The sequence below is a fragment of the Balaenoptera ricei genome, chromosome 11 (assembly GCF_028023285.1).
Source record: "Balaenoptera ricei isolate mBalRic1 chromosome 11, mBalRic1.hap2, whole genome shotgun sequence".
Classification (NCBI taxonomy): domain Eukaryota; kingdom Metazoa; phylum Chordata; class Mammalia; order Artiodactyla; family Balaenopteridae; genus Balaenoptera; species Balaenoptera ricei.
Genome location: NC_082649.1, coordinates 54,096,349 through 54,114,228, shown reverse-complemented (window position 1 = coordinate 54,114,228; position 17,880 = coordinate 54,096,349). Strand labels below are relative to the sequence as shown.

At 37.6% G+C, this 17,880-nt stretch overlaps 1 protein-coding gene and 1 non-coding gene across 5 annotated transcripts in view; one reads left to right on the top strand and one right to left on the bottom strand.

Annotated features, from left to right (window-relative positions):
- The window catches only part of CNOT10 (CCR4-NOT transcription complex subunit 10), a 64,995-nt gene that overhangs the window by 10,423 nt on the left and 36,692 nt on the right, over positions 1–17,880 (bottom strand). For 3 of the 4 annotated variants that reach the window (XM_059939077.1, XM_059939079.1, XM_059939080.1), the window contains exons 11-14: positions 17,703–17,824; positions 15,750–15,926; positions 14,718–14,798; positions 21–134 (exon numbers count right to left, since the gene is read on the bottom strand). In XM_059939077.1, coding sequence (XP_059795060.1) covers positions 21–134; positions 14,718–14,798; positions 15,750–15,926; positions 17,703–17,824 — 494 coding nt within the window. The remainder of the gene's footprint in view (positions 1–20; positions 135–14,717; positions 14,799–15,749; positions 15,927–17,702; positions 17,825–17,880) is intronic. The other variant, XM_059939078.1, reaches the window with a different exon arrangement.
- Positions 12,830–12,902, top strand: TRNAG-CCC (transfer RNA glycine (anticodon CCC)). Its single transcript has one exon. It is a non-coding gene; the product is annotated as a tRNA-Gly (tRNA).

The window sequence follows — 17,880 nt, the reverse complement described above, 5'->3', positions numbered from 1 at the left end:
ACAGGGCAAGTCACACTTACTTCAGGGATCCTGACAGCTTGGGCTGCTGAAGAAGTTTATCTGCATGATTCAAAGCCATAAGGTTATCACCCAAAGCCAGAGCCACGTAAGCACTACAGGCGAGTATGGAGCATCTGGAACACAAAAGGCAAGGGCTGAAGACCTGAGTTACAAAGTGACAATGATGATATTTGTTAAACAGGAAAGAATGCCCTAATTATAGCTGTGGCAATCTGGACACCAGGAAAGGAGAGAGGAAGCCACGGTACAAATGGTAAGAATTAGAGTGATGTGTAAACTACCCTCTGAGGCTCAGTTTAGCTATTTACCTAAATCATCTTTAGCTTCCATCCCATCTCCAACAAAATAACCAAATGAAGTTACAATATATATTTAGCCTGTAAAAAATTAATATAGTTAATGGCCTAGTGAGAACTTACTTCCATAGAACATTTCTTTTAACATCCTAGAAACGACACTACGGAAGCACATTTGCGACTCTGCTAAGAAACACAATTAACTTACTAAAAAATCCATTTAGCTCAGCTTACTGTAAAGTGTTCTCCTCTGAAACTATTAAGAAGTCTATAGGTCTTGCTAAGCAACAGTATCAAGAGTAACTAAAAGAATTTCATTCACATAGGTACTATTATCCTAAGTGAATATTCAAGAAAAAAAACCAGGCTGAATAAATACATGTGAAGATAAAAAATTTAAGTTACACCAATTTTGCTAGGTTGGGTTGGAAACCTAAATTTCTGTTTTGTTTTCTACTTAAGGGTCAGCTCATTTAAAACAAGTCTAGCCAAAGACTTGACACTAATAGATCATTTGAATGTTAAACAACCGCTCCACAAAGCAATCTTAAAATAAACCCTTGTCAAATAGAAATGAGGTCTGAATGGCCGACCACAAATGACCTGACTCAGATACAGGGTTTTGAGTTATGTTTACAAATTACAATACATATGTATATCATGAAGTGCACTTGGGTTGTAATTTCAGTCTAAGGAAGAATGTAACCATCCTGGCAACACAGAGTTTTCTAACACTCTGAAATCCTCTGACCAGAAATGCCCCTCTGGTAAAAGCATAGCCAGGCAAATTCAGAAGCAGCCTGCTGTTTCCTCCTTACTGGCTCACTCCGGGTTGCTGGAACCTTAGAAAATTATCTACTAAACGAAAAGCAGCCCCTCAACTCCTAACAACACAGAAAAGTAGACTGGCACAAGGAAACTGGTATTTACGGCCTTAGGTTATGATGATAAGGGCTAGAAGATTGCCCACTGTGGGTCCTTGTTTTCTATCAGTGTAGAAACTGAGATCCAAAGTGATTAAATATATTCACTAGCTTAGAGTATGTGATTAAAGTCTGCTAACAGGCAACACTGTGGACTCTCAATTCACAGTTCTTCCCATCCTATCACACTGCTTCTCTGTCAATTCATAAGACTGCCCTAAAAATAAAGTAGAAAGAAAAGATTACATTATGATTTTCCTAATGCATACATAACTATGCATGCATATATAATCTGTCTTTTTAAAAAGGAAGAAAACAGAATTTAATTGAAACATTACAAGTTTACATTTTGTTACTGAGCACCTAATGTAAAATCTGAACCCTGTTCATAGAAGAGAGTAATTTAAGAGCAGGCAAGTAGTGTTATTTCCAAAGGGATTTTCCTGACAAGCCGACTGTCATCCTGGTGTCTCCAAGAGCTGTCTTCACTTAGCAAGGCTACCCTGTAGCTACAGCCCCGGGGGGGAGTCCTCTCCCTGATGTAAGACTCCAGGGCCCACAGGACGGAGGCACTGGCTAATTATCTCCCATTTTCAGGAGCACTTCAGTGCTTAGCTCTATGTGGTGAGATTAGGTGACTTAATTTCCTCTTTTGGTTTATTTGTAGTTTTATTTTTAAATGGCAATAAACATTCATTCATCAGCCAGATATGCATTATGAAGACAAAGAATGACGTTTAAAGGCCTAAGTCTCCAGAGGCCCAAGACCACCATCAGCTCATGGCAGTCATACAATTTAATATCCATTTTCATCTGTGACTTTGCCAAAGGCCAGGGTAAAACATAGCTCCTTAAAAGCAGAAGCCTGCATCTTTTGTTTCCTACACAAAGAAGAGAGCAATTTCTCACCATCTGCAGTAGGTGTTTAATAGGTAATCACTGGCGACCACAGCTTTCAACATTTTAGATTTACTTCTCCAGGCACCCAGACCCCCACCTGTCCTGCTGGCAGGCCACCTTGCTGACCAGGCCAGTTCCTTCCCGGTTCCCAAACACAGGGGAGTCACCCTGCACGCTCTAGGTCCTGGAGTCTAGGACAGGCCTCACCTCAGGCAGTCTTGCTGGGAAAAGCCTGCCCCGGCCTCTCCTGACAGTAGGGGGGCTATTACTGCTCCAGCCCACTGTCAAGCCCACTTTGGGTCCAGAAATCAGTCATGTAAGATTTGCAGCAGGATTCTGTTTCCCAAACTATAATTATGTATAAGGTAAAAATCTTGTTTTCCTTAGCTTTTACCTCTTTCCCCATAAGATACCATATCAAATTAGAACAGGGTGAAAGATTTATACTAATAATACAAGCCTCCTATTAAAAAATACTTGAATATGTGAATGCAAAACTTTGGGGCATTTATGCTCCTCTTCTCAGAGTGCCTTCCAACCCACCCTAACTCATCTCTCACCACCCTCTCACTCATCCTCCTTTTCCTCTTAGAAAACAACACTCCACTCTACATAGTTCCTGCAGACCAGTCACACTAGAAACACGCACGGCTCTCTCTACTGAGCCTCTGGAGAAATCACTTTACTTCTGATAGCTGCTACTTAAAATACTGACCCCCACCCACCCGCCTGCCCCACTACTTTCTTACTTCCTTGAGTCACTGTCCAATCTGCTTTACCAGCAGCTCAGTGGATCTGACAGTTCATCAGACTGGAAGAACTACACCTCAAGGGAAAGGACACGCTAGCTTCTCCCCCCCACTGCGGCGGATCTGACACAACCCCACCCTCTCCTCCGCATGCTGGAGGAGCTGGCTTTAGGTCCACAGAATGCCAACCCTTGGAAAAGAAAGGAACAAAAAGATGAAGGAGAAGAAAGAGAGAGAAATGGGGAAATAATTTTCCTTAAAGGACCAAACTACAGCAACAAGCTATGTTAAGACTGGGCATTAAAATTTGTCAAGCCATATATTCTGTGAGTAAAATGAACCAAGTGTCTGAAATAGCTCAACCCATATCAAAAGAGGCTAAAATGGGGGTAAATCCAGTCAGTCACCATCGGTCAAAGGAAAATAAATTCACAAAGTAACTTCATGGCAAACATTATTTGAAAAACTGGCTCAAAAAATCCTATAAAGAATTTCTTCCAATAAACTGAACATGGTACTGGATTTTAAAATTAAAAAAAATATACAAGCTGTTCCCATTTAGCTACAAAAATCTAGAAAATGTTAAACCTGTCAACTTCCAATTCAAGAAAATTTAAAAGTTAAATTAGATAAGTTTTTCACTTCATGTCTTCTGTAAACACTTTGCTTTCTTTCTTTCTTTTTTTTTTTTTAACATTTTGCTTTCTAATAACAGTTCTGTGCAAAAAGAATCTTACTGACAAACACACCCCAAATCCAACACTAATATAAGCCCAGCTCAAAGAAGCTGAAGAAGTTTTCCTCCTCAACCAAATCTAGCATCTCAAGGAACCCAGTCTTACCCCTGGTGGCAAATAAAATGCAACAGTCACAGACATTGCATTTTATACATGGACAGGACCTTAAGATCATGCAATCCAATTTGACAGAAGAGGAATGAAAGGCCCAAAGGGGTTAAATGATTTGTTCAATGTCAGCAGGAGCCCTGTGGGGTTTCTCCAGAGTGGGAGACCACTGAAGAATTATTCTAACCCTGGCTTGTGATCAATGTGATCATCAGTTCAGCTGAATGGGGTCCTGGGACTCAGGTGTGAATCATGCTGATGTAAACACAAATTGCTGATAAGGTGAAGGATATGTCACACAGGCAGGTTCCCGCTTTGGCAGAGTTTATTAGATAAAAAAGTTTCAGTAGGACCAGACCCAGCTGTAAGACTGAAATGGGGTCAAGTCTCTAGCAAGAGCAATATGAGATTCAAAAGATTATTAGCTATAATCCTGTTTTAGGAATGTCTCATGAGCTATAACAGAACCACTTGTGTAAGACCAAAAGAAATATGATTCCTTAAGTACACTAAAACTGCCTGTAATATTAATGTTATCAACCATTTGTTTGACTCATCTTCTTTTAAAACACTGGCCCATGGGAGGTCCCTTTTAACTGAATGGGAAATAATTCACTGAGTGTCACATCAGAGTCTAAAAGAACTAATTAAGGTTCCATAATTTATACCTGTGGAATAACTGGGCCTAATTAAATTTGGTCTGAACATTTCCTTTTATCCATTTTGAGCCTCTTATTAAAAAAAAGACAAATTGAAATTTCATTTTTATCTTGTACGCTTTAAGTCTGGCCCCAATGTTATATCCTACCCTTTTCTAGTTCTGTTATGCTCTTTTCCAGGTTCTAGAGAAGCCTCCAATTTAGTTTTAGAAACTAAAAGTTCACTAATATCACAATCTCAGAATGAATAACAAAGACGTCCTATATTATGCAACATATAAGACTTCGTACATATCCATGACAGTTATTAAAACACTATGCGACAATGACATTTTTTTTTTTTGGTTGCGCCACTTGGCTTGCAGGGTCATAGTTCTCCAACTGGGGATTGAACCCAGGCCACGGCAGTGAAATCGCCGAGTCCTAAGCACTGGACCACCAGGGAATTCCCTAAAATGTTAATATGTGACTAATCCTATGAACTTATTTCTTTATCATAAGATACCACTAGTATGCAAAAGAATTAATAAGTTGAGCTCTTACCTCATACTGTATACAAAAATTAACTCAAAATGGATCAAAGACCTCAACTTAAGTGCTAAAATTATAAAACTCTTAGATGAAAATATAGGGGTAAACCTCATGACCTTGAATTTGGCAGAGAAAAGCATGACCAATAAAAGAATAAAACATAAATTGAACTTCATCAAATGAAAAATATTTGCGATTCAAGGACACCTCCAAAAAAGTGAAAAGACAACCGACAGAATGGGAGAAAATATTTGCAAGTCATATATTTGACCATATATCAAAATCTTGGATCTCAATATACATTTCTCTAAAGGAAGAGACACAAATGTCCAATAAGCACAGGAAAAGATGCTTGACATCATTAGTCTTCAGGGAAATGCAAATCAAAGCCACAGTGAGATACCACTTGATATCCACTACAACGTATATTCAAAAACATGAATAACAAGTGTTGGTGAAGATGTGAAGAAACTGCAACCCTCTTACACTGCTGGTGGGATTGTAAAATGGTGCAGTCACTTTACAAAACAGCCTGGTAATTCCTCAAATGATTAAATAGTTACCATAGGACCCAGCAATTCTACTTGTAGGTATACACCCAAGAAAAAGAAAAACGTATGTCTACACAAAAACTTGTACATGAATGTTTATAGCAGCATTATTCTTAATAGCCTAAAGACAGAAACAATCCAAATGTCTATCAATGAATGGATAGACAAAATGTAGTATACACATACAATGGAACATTATTCAGCAATAAAAAGGAATGACGTACTGATACAGACTACAACTTGGATAAATCTTGAAAACACTATCCTAAGTGGAAGAAGTCAGTCATAAAAGCCCACGTATTATATGATCCCATTCATAGGAAAGTCCCAAACAGTGAAATCTATAGAGAAAGAAAGTAGATTAAGGCTGAGAGTAGACTGGGGATAAAGGGGTCACAGCTAAAGGGTGCAGGGTTTCATTGTGAGGTGATGAAAATGTTCTAAAATTGACTGTGCTGGTGACTGCACAATGCTGTGAATATACTAAAAAACACTGGATGGTACACTTTAAATGGGTGAATTGTATGGTATGTGTGAATTATATCTCAATAAAGCTGTTTTAAAAATTTAAGATATGAGTGACAGTCAATAAATGTTTGACTTAAAAAAAATAAAATATTAAAAGTAAATCCTCGGGACTTCCCTGGTGGCACAGTGGTTAAGAATACACCTGCCAATGCAGGGGGCACGGGTTTGATCCCTGGTCCGGGAAGATCCCACGTGCCGTGGAGCAACTAAGCCCGTGCACCACAACTACTGAGCCTGCGCTCTAGAGCCTGTGAGCCACAACTACTGAGCCCGCGTGCCACAACTACTGAAGGCCACGTGCCTAGAGCCCGTGCTCCACAACAAGAGAAGCCACTGCAATGAGAAGCCTGCGCACCGCTACGAAGAGTAGCCCCTGCTCGCCGCAACTAGAGAAAGCCTGGGTGCAGCAACGGAGACCCAATGCAGCCAAAAATAAATAAATAAATAAATAAATTTATTTAAAAAAAAAAAAGTACATCCTTATAACCAATCACTATATGACAATCATTATCTCCCAAATGCATGTGGCAACATTAATATTTAAATCAAAGCAAATGGCCAACATATCAATCCCACACATGCTTCTACATTCTAAGATTCATTTGGACCTTAGGCCTTTTAAAGACAAATTTTTCAGAAGAGATATTCAGCTAAATTTTGTGGCATGTGAGAAAACTGGCATAGGAACAATATTACACATTTGTAGAAACCATGTATCAACAAATACAAACACTTCAAACAGTTCTAAAACCTTAGAGGCAGCACTGTCCAACAGAAATATAATTGGGGCCACGAGTGTAATTTTATATTTTCTAGTAGACACATTAAAAAAAGCAGAAACAGGTGAAATTAATTTTAATAGATTTAAATTAATCCAATATATCATTTCAACATACAGTCAATATAAAAAATTACTGACATATATTACATTTTTTAAAGTTTTGAAATCCAGTGTGTGTCCTACATCTGACCTTTCACCAGCCACGTCTCATGTGCTCAGGGGCCACATGTGATGAGTGGTTCTGGTACCGGACACTGCAGCCTTAGGGTCTAAGGAATACACGTAAAATACAAAGAAAGGGTTTTTTTGTTGTTGTCAAGAAACCAAGTTTTCCATGTCGTATCACCCCATAAGTGATATATATGTAAGAGAAACTGACCATTTATCAATCATTAGTAGTTAAATTATATTTCCCCAAATAATATATTTAAAATTATATTAATTTTGAAAAATTTCAAAATACCTTAAAAATTTTAAGTTAGGTATAATTTTTATACCTTAAAATATATTATTTTAACTGCACAGTTTAATAAGTCTGAATATACACAAGTAGCCACCAGCCCAATTAAGATACAGAATATTTCTTTCACCCGAGAAAGATTCCTTCCAGTCAGTTCCCCAACCACTGTTCTGATTTCTATGAACATAAGTTGGTTTTGTATAGTTTTGCCTGTCGTATAAATAGTATAAATAAAAACATACAGCATGTACCTTATATTGAGTAAAAGAAGAAACACGAAATGTTTTGAGTTTCATATCACGTTGACTTGTGCATCAGCAGCTTGTTCCTATTTGCAGCTGAGTAGCATTCCAATACACGGAGTTGCCTGCAATATATTTTTTATTCTTTATTTTTTTTTAACTCTTTTTTTAAAATTTTGGTTGCACTGCGGGGCATGCGGGATTTAGTTCCCCGACCAGGGATCGAACTCGTGCCTCCTGCAGTGGAAGCGTGAAGTCCTGACCACTGGACTGCCAGGGAATTCCTGGCCTGTAATTTAGTTATCCATTCTCCCACTGATGCATGACTGGGCTATTTCTACTTTTTGTCTATCACAAGTAAAGCTGCTATGAGATTTTTCCATGGACAAGTTCTCATTTCTCTTAGACAAAACCTAGAAATAGAATTTTCTATTTTAAAAATTTAAAGTCATCACATTTATTTAACTCAAGGCTACAGAGTGTGTGTGTTTCTTTTTTTTAAAGAAATAAATTATTTATTTATTTTATTTTTGGCTGTGTTGGGTCTTCGTTGCTGTGCACAGCCTTTAGTTATGGCGCGCGGGGGCTACTCTTCGTTATAGTGCGTGGGCTTCTCATTGCAGTGGTTTCTCTTATTGCAGAGCACAGGCTCTAGGCACGTGGGCTCCCGTAGTTGTGGCACACAGGCTTAGTTGCTCTGCAGCATGTGGGATATTCCTGCACCACGGCTCAAACCCATGTCCCCTGCATTGGCAGGTGGATTCTTTTTTATTTTTTTTAACAAATGTGTCTTTTTTTTTTTTTAATTAATTAATTAATTTATGCCTGTGTTGGGTCCTCGTTTCTGTGCGAGGGCTTTCTCTAGTTGTGGCAAGCCGGGGCCACTCTTCATCGCGGTGCGCGGGCCTCTCACTACCGCGGCCTCTCTTGTTGCGGAGCCCAGGCTCCAGACGCGCAGGCTCAGTAGTTGTGGCTCACGGGCCTAGCTGCTCCGCGGCATGTGGGATCTTCCCAGACCAGGGCTCGAACCCGTGTCCCCTGCATTAGCAGGCAGATTCTCAACCACTGCGCCACCAGGGAAGCCCGGCAGGTGGATTCTTAACCACTGCGCCACCAGGGAAGTCCCTGTGTGTGTTTTCTTAATTGAATGAAACCAATGGCGTTGCAGAGCTTTAGGTGGTTCAGGAACTGAAGCAATATTCTCACAGTGTCATTATATATATGCTTTTCTTCATCATTATATCGGTATCTCTAAGTTCATCTGAGCCTCACAATTAAACTATTTAGTTGATTTCTGAGACATTTTCCTGTTTGGAGGACAAATTTCTGGTTTAATTGTGAGAATATTTTTCTGAAAGCTACCTTGATTTTAATACAGAATCTCACAATTGCTTGAGGTGTCCTATGCCTTCTGAAAACATACTTGTAACTCGGTTAGAATGAATTTTTTTTGGCCCCATCTTCTTTTACATACAAACGAAAAAAAAAAAGAAAATAGTCAAGAAGCTCTGAACCATATGCTAACAAGTGGCCATTAGGACAGTCATGATAATTTACAGCATATTAGTTATGCTGGAAATAGGAAATGAGGTTTTGCACTGGTGTCTTGGGTATTATAGAGCAGAGGGGTCAAATATAATAGTCCATAAAAACTAAACTATACACTAGTCACACACATTTCCAATCACATAAAAGAATTCAGGTCAGAAAATGGATGAAATCTCTAAGAATTCCAGGATCTCAACGGAGAACCACTATGTCAGACCCCTTTCTGTAGAAGACAGCTGGCTCCTGCCACAGAACTGCCCTTTAACACACCCAACTGTGCTGGGAGCTTTTATAGCTTTGAAAATTACGACACAAATCTTTTACGACTCCTTCCCCCACACCATTTGTCTGCACATTACCATTACTACTGTCCTGCAGAGCGGTTCTTTTTATAAATCTACCCTGAGGCTCCTTCTGTCTTGTTCCATTTCCCTTCTCCCATCTGCTCCATAAGAAAAAAAGGTTAATATATATCAGCAAACCCATCTTTACCTCACTTTATGATGATGGAATTCCCTATGGAGACCCTTTGCCCCTTTCCACAAAAATAGGGAAGTAGTTTTATTTTCTCTGAAAACCACCAATCCTCCTGCTAGGGTGTGTGGAAAGAAAACAGTTGTGAAAGGCACAAAACTCTTTGAGAGGAGGTATGCCACCCTGCACATACCCTTCTCTTTAATGCCACTTACAGAAGGTAAAGTTAAATTACACAACTCTGCAGCTGTTCAACCAGTGTGGAATCATAAACTTCTTAAACTGCATATGCATACATAAAGCAACCTTAAGATTAGTATTCATTCAAATATATTTGTAAAAATTAAGTTAACCTTAAATATCGTTTCAAATACCTTCATCATTAAGGATTCCCCTTAAAAACTGTGCACAATGATATTCACTGCAGCATTATTTGTAATAGCAGAGACCGAAAACATTATAAATAGCTAAATATAAATCAGTGTTAAATAAACTGTCATATCCATATAATGCAATTCTATGCACCCATTAGAAAGAATGAAACAGAGCTCTTTACTGATATAGAACAATCTCTAAAGACATACTGTCAAATGCAAAAAGTAAGGTATAGAGCAGTGTGGAACTCTGCAGCTGTAGTGTAAAATTCCCATATATACATATACTGGGATGATAATGAGAAATCTCACTGGAAGGACACATAGGAAACTGGTCAGCAGTTGCCCCTCAAGGGAGAGGAAGCAGAGGACTGGGATTGGCCAATATTCACTTTACACTGCAGAACCTTTTGTCTTACTTGTATTTTTACTATATAAAATAACCTATTAAAGATAGATGAACCCTGAGATAGCTATAAAATGCAGGTGGCTCCATAAACAGAGAAATGTATAGAAAATATTAGGCATATTGGGGAAGAAATGGTACTTTTTTTTTTTTTTTTAAATATTTATTTATTTATGATTTATTTTGGCTGCGTCAGGTCTTAGTTGCGGCACGCAGGATCTTTTTTAGTTGTGGCATGCGGGATCTAGTTCCCCAACCAGGGATCGAACCCGGGCTCCCTGCATTGGGAGCGCGGAGTCTTAACTGCTGGCCCACCAGGGAAGTCCCAAAATGGTACATTTTTTGGGCAAATTAAAGCATTTTCCCAAATATGGTCCTGGCTGAAATTTACAATCCACCCCTTCCCATCAGCTCACTTTATACCAAACCCAGTTTAGCTTTACTTAACTTGCTCTGTTTTTACACACTTCCACTTGGATGAAAATCTAGCATAGTGAGTTTATTTTAGTTATATGGTTGGAATTTGATTTTTTTTTTTTTTTTGGCCACGCCATGTGGGATGTTAGTTCCATGACCAGGGATCGAACCTGTGCCCCCTTAAGTGGAAGGGCAGATTCCTAATCACTGGACAGCCAGGGAATCCCCAAATTTGACTGTTTTTTTTTTTTTAAAAATTCCATTTTAGGGACTTCCCCTGTAGCGCAGTGGTTAAGAATCCTCCTGCCAATGCAGGGGACACGGGTTCAAGCCATGGTCCGGGAAGATCCCACATGCCGCAGAGCAGCTAAGCTCATGCGCCACAACTACTGAGCCTGTGCTCTAGAGCCCACGAGCCACAGCTACTGAGCCCACGCGCCACAACTACTGAAGCCTGCGCGCCCTAGAGCCCTCATGCCGCAACTACTGAAACCCACACGCCTAAAGCCCGTGCTCTGCAACAAGAGAAGCTACCACGAGAAGCCTGCGCACCGCAACGAAGAGTAGCCCCCGCTCACCACAATAGAGAAAGCCTGTGGGCAGCAATGAAGACCCAACGCAGCCAAAAAAAAAAAAAAAAAAGAAAAAAAAAATTGCTGTGGAGTGAAATAAAATGGAATTTAAAAAAATTTTTTTAATTTATTTTTGGCTGCATTGGGTCTTTGTTGCTGTACATGGGCTTTCTCTAGTTGTGGCGAGTGGGGGCTACTCTGCTGCCGTGCGCAAGCTTCTCATTGTGGTGGCTTCTCTTGTTGCGGAGCACCGGCTCTAGGCACCCAGGCTTCAGTAGTTGCAGCATGCGGGCTCAGCAGTTGTGGTGCGCAGGCTCTAGGGCATGCGGGCTTCAGTAGTTGTGGCATGTGGGCTCAGTAGTTGTGGCTCGCGGGCCCTAGAACGCAGGCTCAGTAGTTGTGGTGCATGGGCTTAGTTGCTCTGTGGCATGTGGGATCTTCCTGGACCAGGGATTGAATCTGCGTCCCCTGCATTGGCAGGAGGATTCTTAACCACTGCGTCACCAGGGAAGTCTCACAATATTCTTTTGTATGTTTTGTTTTTGCCATTGTTTCACCAGTAATTTGTCATAGTATTTTTTAATTTTCTTGCTATCTTATGACTCATACAAGAAATAAGAATTCAAGAAATTTTAATATAACTGAAGACTGAAAAAAACAATTACCTTTGTCAAGTTTTAAAAAACCAAAACACTGCTTTCAAAACCTTATATGACCAACGCCTCATTTCTAACTAAATTTGAGATTTTAGATTTTCCTCCATATAATCAGAAGATTAATGCTTCCCTCCTGACAATAGGATACAGTGGGAATATACACATACATAAAACCCAGGAAAGAAAGGTTATTACTGCAAAGTAGGAATCTGACAGAATAAAATAAAGAGATAAAAAGCTGCTGTTCTGTTGAACAGGGTGCCTGGAGCCCTGAGCTCGTTGACAGCAACGCAGTGCCATGAACACACTGACCTGACAATACATGACCAGAAAAGGGCACATCTGCTGGCCAGTCTTTCCTCTAAAGGGATTCACTAAGATTAATGAAGCAACTTCATTTTTTAAAAGCTGGAAGAAACAGATATCCAGTAAGAAGATAAAAATCATCAGTTATCCCACTACTAGGAAGATTCTGACATAGATCCCTCCAGACTTTTTTTATGCAAACAGACATATGTGTACGTTATTTTATAAAAATGTAATTTTAAACTGTTTAGACACAAACCTTAGCATTTTATAGCTCTGTTCCAAGATTTATTTGGAAAGTTAAATGACTTTAATCAAATGAACTATACTATGAAAAATTACACAATTATGGATAGAGCCATACCTTATTTGTTTATATAAAATAAATTCTAGATGAAACAAAAATTTAGATTCATGGTTGTGACAGTGTATCAGTAAAAGTGGTAGAAAACATGGCTAAATTATTTTTTAAATCTTGGAGGCAAGAAGGCCTTTCCAAACATTCCACAAAATGGAAAAAAAAGTAAAGAAGATTGATAAATATGATACTTAATAAATGAAACTCTGTTTTACAAAATACCAGAGGGACTTCCCTGGTGGTCCAGTGGTTAAGACTCCGTGCTCCCAATGCGGGGGGCCCAGGTTCGATCCCTGGTCAGGGAACTAAGATCCTATATACTGCAACTAAGCCTGTGCACCGCAACTACTGAGCCTGTGTGCAGCAATGAAGATCCAGTGCAGCCAAAACAAAACAAAACTAAACTAAATGCCAGAAACAATGTTACAAGACAAATGATAAAGGCCACTTTCTTTAATATAGAAAAACTTTTATAAAAACAAAAAGGATGAAAAACCCAATACGAAAATGGTAAATCCTACAAACAGGAGGTTCACAGAAAAAGTAATATAGGTGATCAATAAACCTTGGCATCAGACTAAGCACCTAGAATGGATTGAAAGAAATGCAAAATTTTAAAGTGAGGTCATTTTCCACTCATCAGGGTGATCAAATTATCATAAGAAGAAAAGATGCCCCAAATCTCACCACCTAGTAAGCTAATCTACTAAGTAATATAATTTTCTCCTAAGTGTTTGCCATCTGCTTTTGAGCGCAGTGCTTTTTGTTTTACCTCTGAATCCTCTGCAACTAGCACAAGAATGTTTGTTGGAAAAAACGGGAATAAACGAAATGCTTTCCAAAAGTAACGCATCAATTTACAGTGCTACCTGCAATATATAAATGTCTTAACTATACTCTTGTCACTTTTTGCAACTTAATAGGTGAAAAAATAAGCAATGATGGTTTTCTTTCCATTTTAATTTGCAGTCCTATTATTGAAATCATTCTTAAAAGTAATGCTGAACCATTAATCAATCCTACTTCCAAAATATGAAAAAATCATGGTCAAAATATCCCAAATTTGTTGAAAGATAAATTTATAGACTTAAGAAAGTCAGATGACCCCAAGGAAGATTAAAAACAAAGACAATCACACTTAGACTCATCATAGTCTAACTGCTGAAAAACAAAGACAATCTACGTTGACAGAAAAATGGCACCTACAATACAATGGCTGTGATCAGACAGTGGAGGCCAGAAGATAGTGCAGTGACATCCTGAAAGAGCTGACTGAAAAGAAAACAAAAACAAAACCTAAAATACTGTATTCAGTGAAAACATCCTCCAAGAATGAAGATGAAATAAAGACAATTCTAGATTTAAAAAAGAAAAAACAAACAAACATAAAAACACAAAACCTTAAGAAAACAAAGACCTGTACTATTAGAAATGCTGAAGCGAGATCTTCAGACTGAAGGGAAATGCTTGCTATCTTATATAAAAACTAGACTCATCAGGAAATGGTACTCATGTGGCTAAACATAAAAGACTACTCTGTTCCTTTAAACATATATATGACTGTTCAAAGCAAAAATAATGGGACTTATAATCTACACAGACAAAAATATAACTTAACCAAACTGACACAGATGAAATAGAAAATCTGAATAGCACTCATCGATTGAAGAACTTGAATTCATTATCAAAACTTTCCCGCAAAGAAAACCCTAGGCCAGATGGTTTCACTGGTGAATTCTATCAAACGTTTGAGGAAGGAGCAATACCTATCTTATATAAACTCTTTCAGAAAACAGAGGAAGAAGCACTTCCCAACTCACTCATATGTTCAGTATAACTCTGAAACTAAAACCTAACCAAGACACCTTAAGAAAGAAAAGCATGGACCACCTTTCCTTGTGAACACGGAAGCAAATATTCCTCACAAAATATTAATAGATCCAATCCAACAATTTATAAAAAAGGTAATAAATCCTGACTAGTATGGTTTAGTCACAAGATTGAAAGGTTGGTTTAATATTTGACATTTAACCAACATAATTCATAACATTAACAAAATAAAGGAGATAAACAATGTGCTTACTTAATAGATACAATGCTAATTTTGTTTAGGTACTTACTTTAAGTTTTCTAATTCCTGTTTTCTCAATGGGGAAGAAGGTGGAGCTGGAATGCATTTATCTCCATCGTGGCTTTTACTGCTAAAATAAAGATAGACTGCTAATTATGAAGCGCACAAATAAACAATTAAATTTAAAATTTTGTTTCCCTATACCCACTCCCATGCAACTTTTTATGAAAAAAGTGTAAAAGAACCAAAACACTGAAAAATGCTTAGTAACTTGGTATCACTAACATGTTAAAGCTACACTGCATATGAGTTTCTTTTTCCCAGTACATGATACCGCTTTAAAAAGTCTCTAACAGAAAAAATATCTCTACTATACAAAGGAAACCACTCCAGTATTTTCACACATTTCTCATTCTTCTGTCTTTTACTAAGTATAGTAAAGCATAACCCCTTGATGGAGGAAAAAACATTCCACAATTTTGTTTCAAATTTTCTATAATAAACATGTTTTTCTACTATAATCAAGAAAAAATGCTGAGATGGAAGCTTTGAGTTTAAAGGTGCCATGCGTAAAAAGAACTCTCTACGTATAATGGTGTTTGTTTTATTACTAGATAAACTCTCCCAATTTCTATAGATTGGCATAATATTTAATTGATAGTAGGAAACCAGAAATGTATAGAAATGTTCTGGAGGTCAGTGGTTTACAGTATGTTAAGAGAAAAGGCAGAAGATAGTAAGAAAAGAGAAGTTTTAGGGATTCAAGTATTTATTTTAATAAAAGTAAAAAAAAAAAAAAAAAGCCATCTCTGACAGCAACCAGATTTCTTGCAATGATTCCTCCTGGCAGTGAAAAGCTGTGACTTTCAACTTTTCTCATTTAAGGTTCTTTCCTCACTTAGGCTTCACCTTATTTCTCTCTTCCAGAAATACTTAAACATTCGTACTTTCCTTTCTTATTACTCAAAACAGAGAACTTTGGAAATTCAGGCTGCAGATTTCAGGAATTCAACTACAAGACCAAGGCTGACTAATGAAGTCCTAAAGATTTCACCAAGGGAGGTCAAAGGGGTCAGAATACCTGCAAGTGTCACTGCTTTCGCTGCTCTCTGTGTTGCCACCTAATTGATTACTATTTTTAGACCCATTTTCCTGCTTTGGATCTTGCTGTTCTTCAGGTAACAGCAACAAGGCATTTCTGAGACAAATGGCTGCAAACTCCATACTGGCTACAGGAATGGCTGAAGACTGTCCATCACTAAAAGAACAAAACCAAGTTAGCTAAGAAAACAAAAACAATAAATAAAACTTTTCTATTATCAGGAATAAAACCAATATAACTGTAAATAAAAACTTTGCCCTCTAAGAGGTAGAAATTTTAATATAAGCAGTTATAAGAGAATGCTAAAGAACCCAAATCCTAAATATTATATGGGCATACCTTGGAGATATCACGGGTTCGGTTCCAGACCACCACAATAAAGCAAAAATTGCAATAAAACAAGTCACGTGAATTTTCTGGTTTCCCAGTAGATATATAAGTTATGCTTACACTACCCTGTGGTCTATTAAGTTTGCAATAGCATTATGTCTAAAAAAACAATGTACATACCTTAAAAAATACTTAATTGTTAAAAAAAAATGCTAACCATCATGAGCCTTCAGCGAGTCATAATCTTTTTGCAATAGTACCATCGATGACCACTGACCACAGATCACCATAACAAATAATTACGAAAATGTCTGAAATATTCCAAGAATTACCAGAATGTGACACAGAGACACAAAGTGAGCAGTTGTTGTTGGAAAAATGGCACCAACAGACTTGCTCTATGCAGGGTTGCCACAAACCTTCAGTTTGTAAAAAACAAAAAAAGCAACATCTGCAAAGCTCAATACAGCAAAGTGCAATAAAAGGAGGTATGTCTGTGTATAAGACATAAAAAGTATAAATAATAGATTGCAAGTATATACATTAGACACCACATTGTGTCTATAGGAATGGGACCGAGGCTAGGAGACAACCTGAAGGATATCTGCAACGTCAATGTTAAACTAACAAAGGAGTTATAGACAAGGAAAATTGTAGTGAAGGCCAGGACAGGTACAGTCAGAACTGGAAAGAAAGGAAGAAAGTAGATTTTTCACATTTGAGCCTTGTTTTGGTTGATGTTTGCTTTTGGAAATACCTTATTTACACATTTTGAAAAAGCAGCGTTATTTGTCTTATAACTTTGTTGAGGTTTTATATAACTTCCTATTGGTTTTATATATCAAACTAAGTCAGCTTTATTAGGGGGAAAAAAATGAAAAGTAGTAACAATTTTGAAACTGTAGGAAAGTGATGCTTTAACTTGTCTTTTGAAAGAAATCTGCATTATTGTTGAAATAAATGAAGAGCAAAATATTGTGTGCCAGATATTGTGTGCCAAAGTTTTTTAAAACTCTGGGAAAACTTTTAAATGGTAGTGAACAATTTTATTTTTGGGAAAAGAAAAAAAGCAAGTTTTTTACAAAGCCTACTACTTTAGAAATAATAGCAACTCCAAATTGGAATCTTTGTAAAAGATAAAGATGTTCATATTTAAAAGCTGTTCAATTGAAAACTTGTTCTACATGTGACAGCTTTATAATACTTTTGTTTATATATGTGTTAGTACTTTTTTCTCCTGATACTAAGAATTAGCTTTAGGGACTATGAGAAAATAAAAATAACTAAATGAAAAGTATCAATGATAAACTATATAAAAAGGAAACATCAAGATGCCCTCTTCTGGACATTCTGAATAATGGCACTGAATAGACCAGGGTTTCTTAGGGCATCAACAATTTCAGCACCCATGGTTGTAATAAACCAAAATCATATGTCAAATAACATTCACCACATACCTATGTATAGAAGTCTATTTCTTGAAGAAGCAATAAAATCTAATTACAAAGTGGCTCCTCCTATGAAGTAATTCCTAAGCATATTTTTTATACATAACATTACTATGAAATATTATTATACACTTTCTCTTAGCAAAATACTTACTTATATACAGTATTTTGTATGGACTGTGATGCCAGAACTATCTTACGATGATAGCCTTGACCAACAATAGACTGTACAATTCCTTTTTTACTTGGAAGACCTTTAGTTTCTTGTTCAGAAGTCTACAAAATACAAATAATTTCCAATTAATTTAATGGAATTGTAAGATGGGGTATGA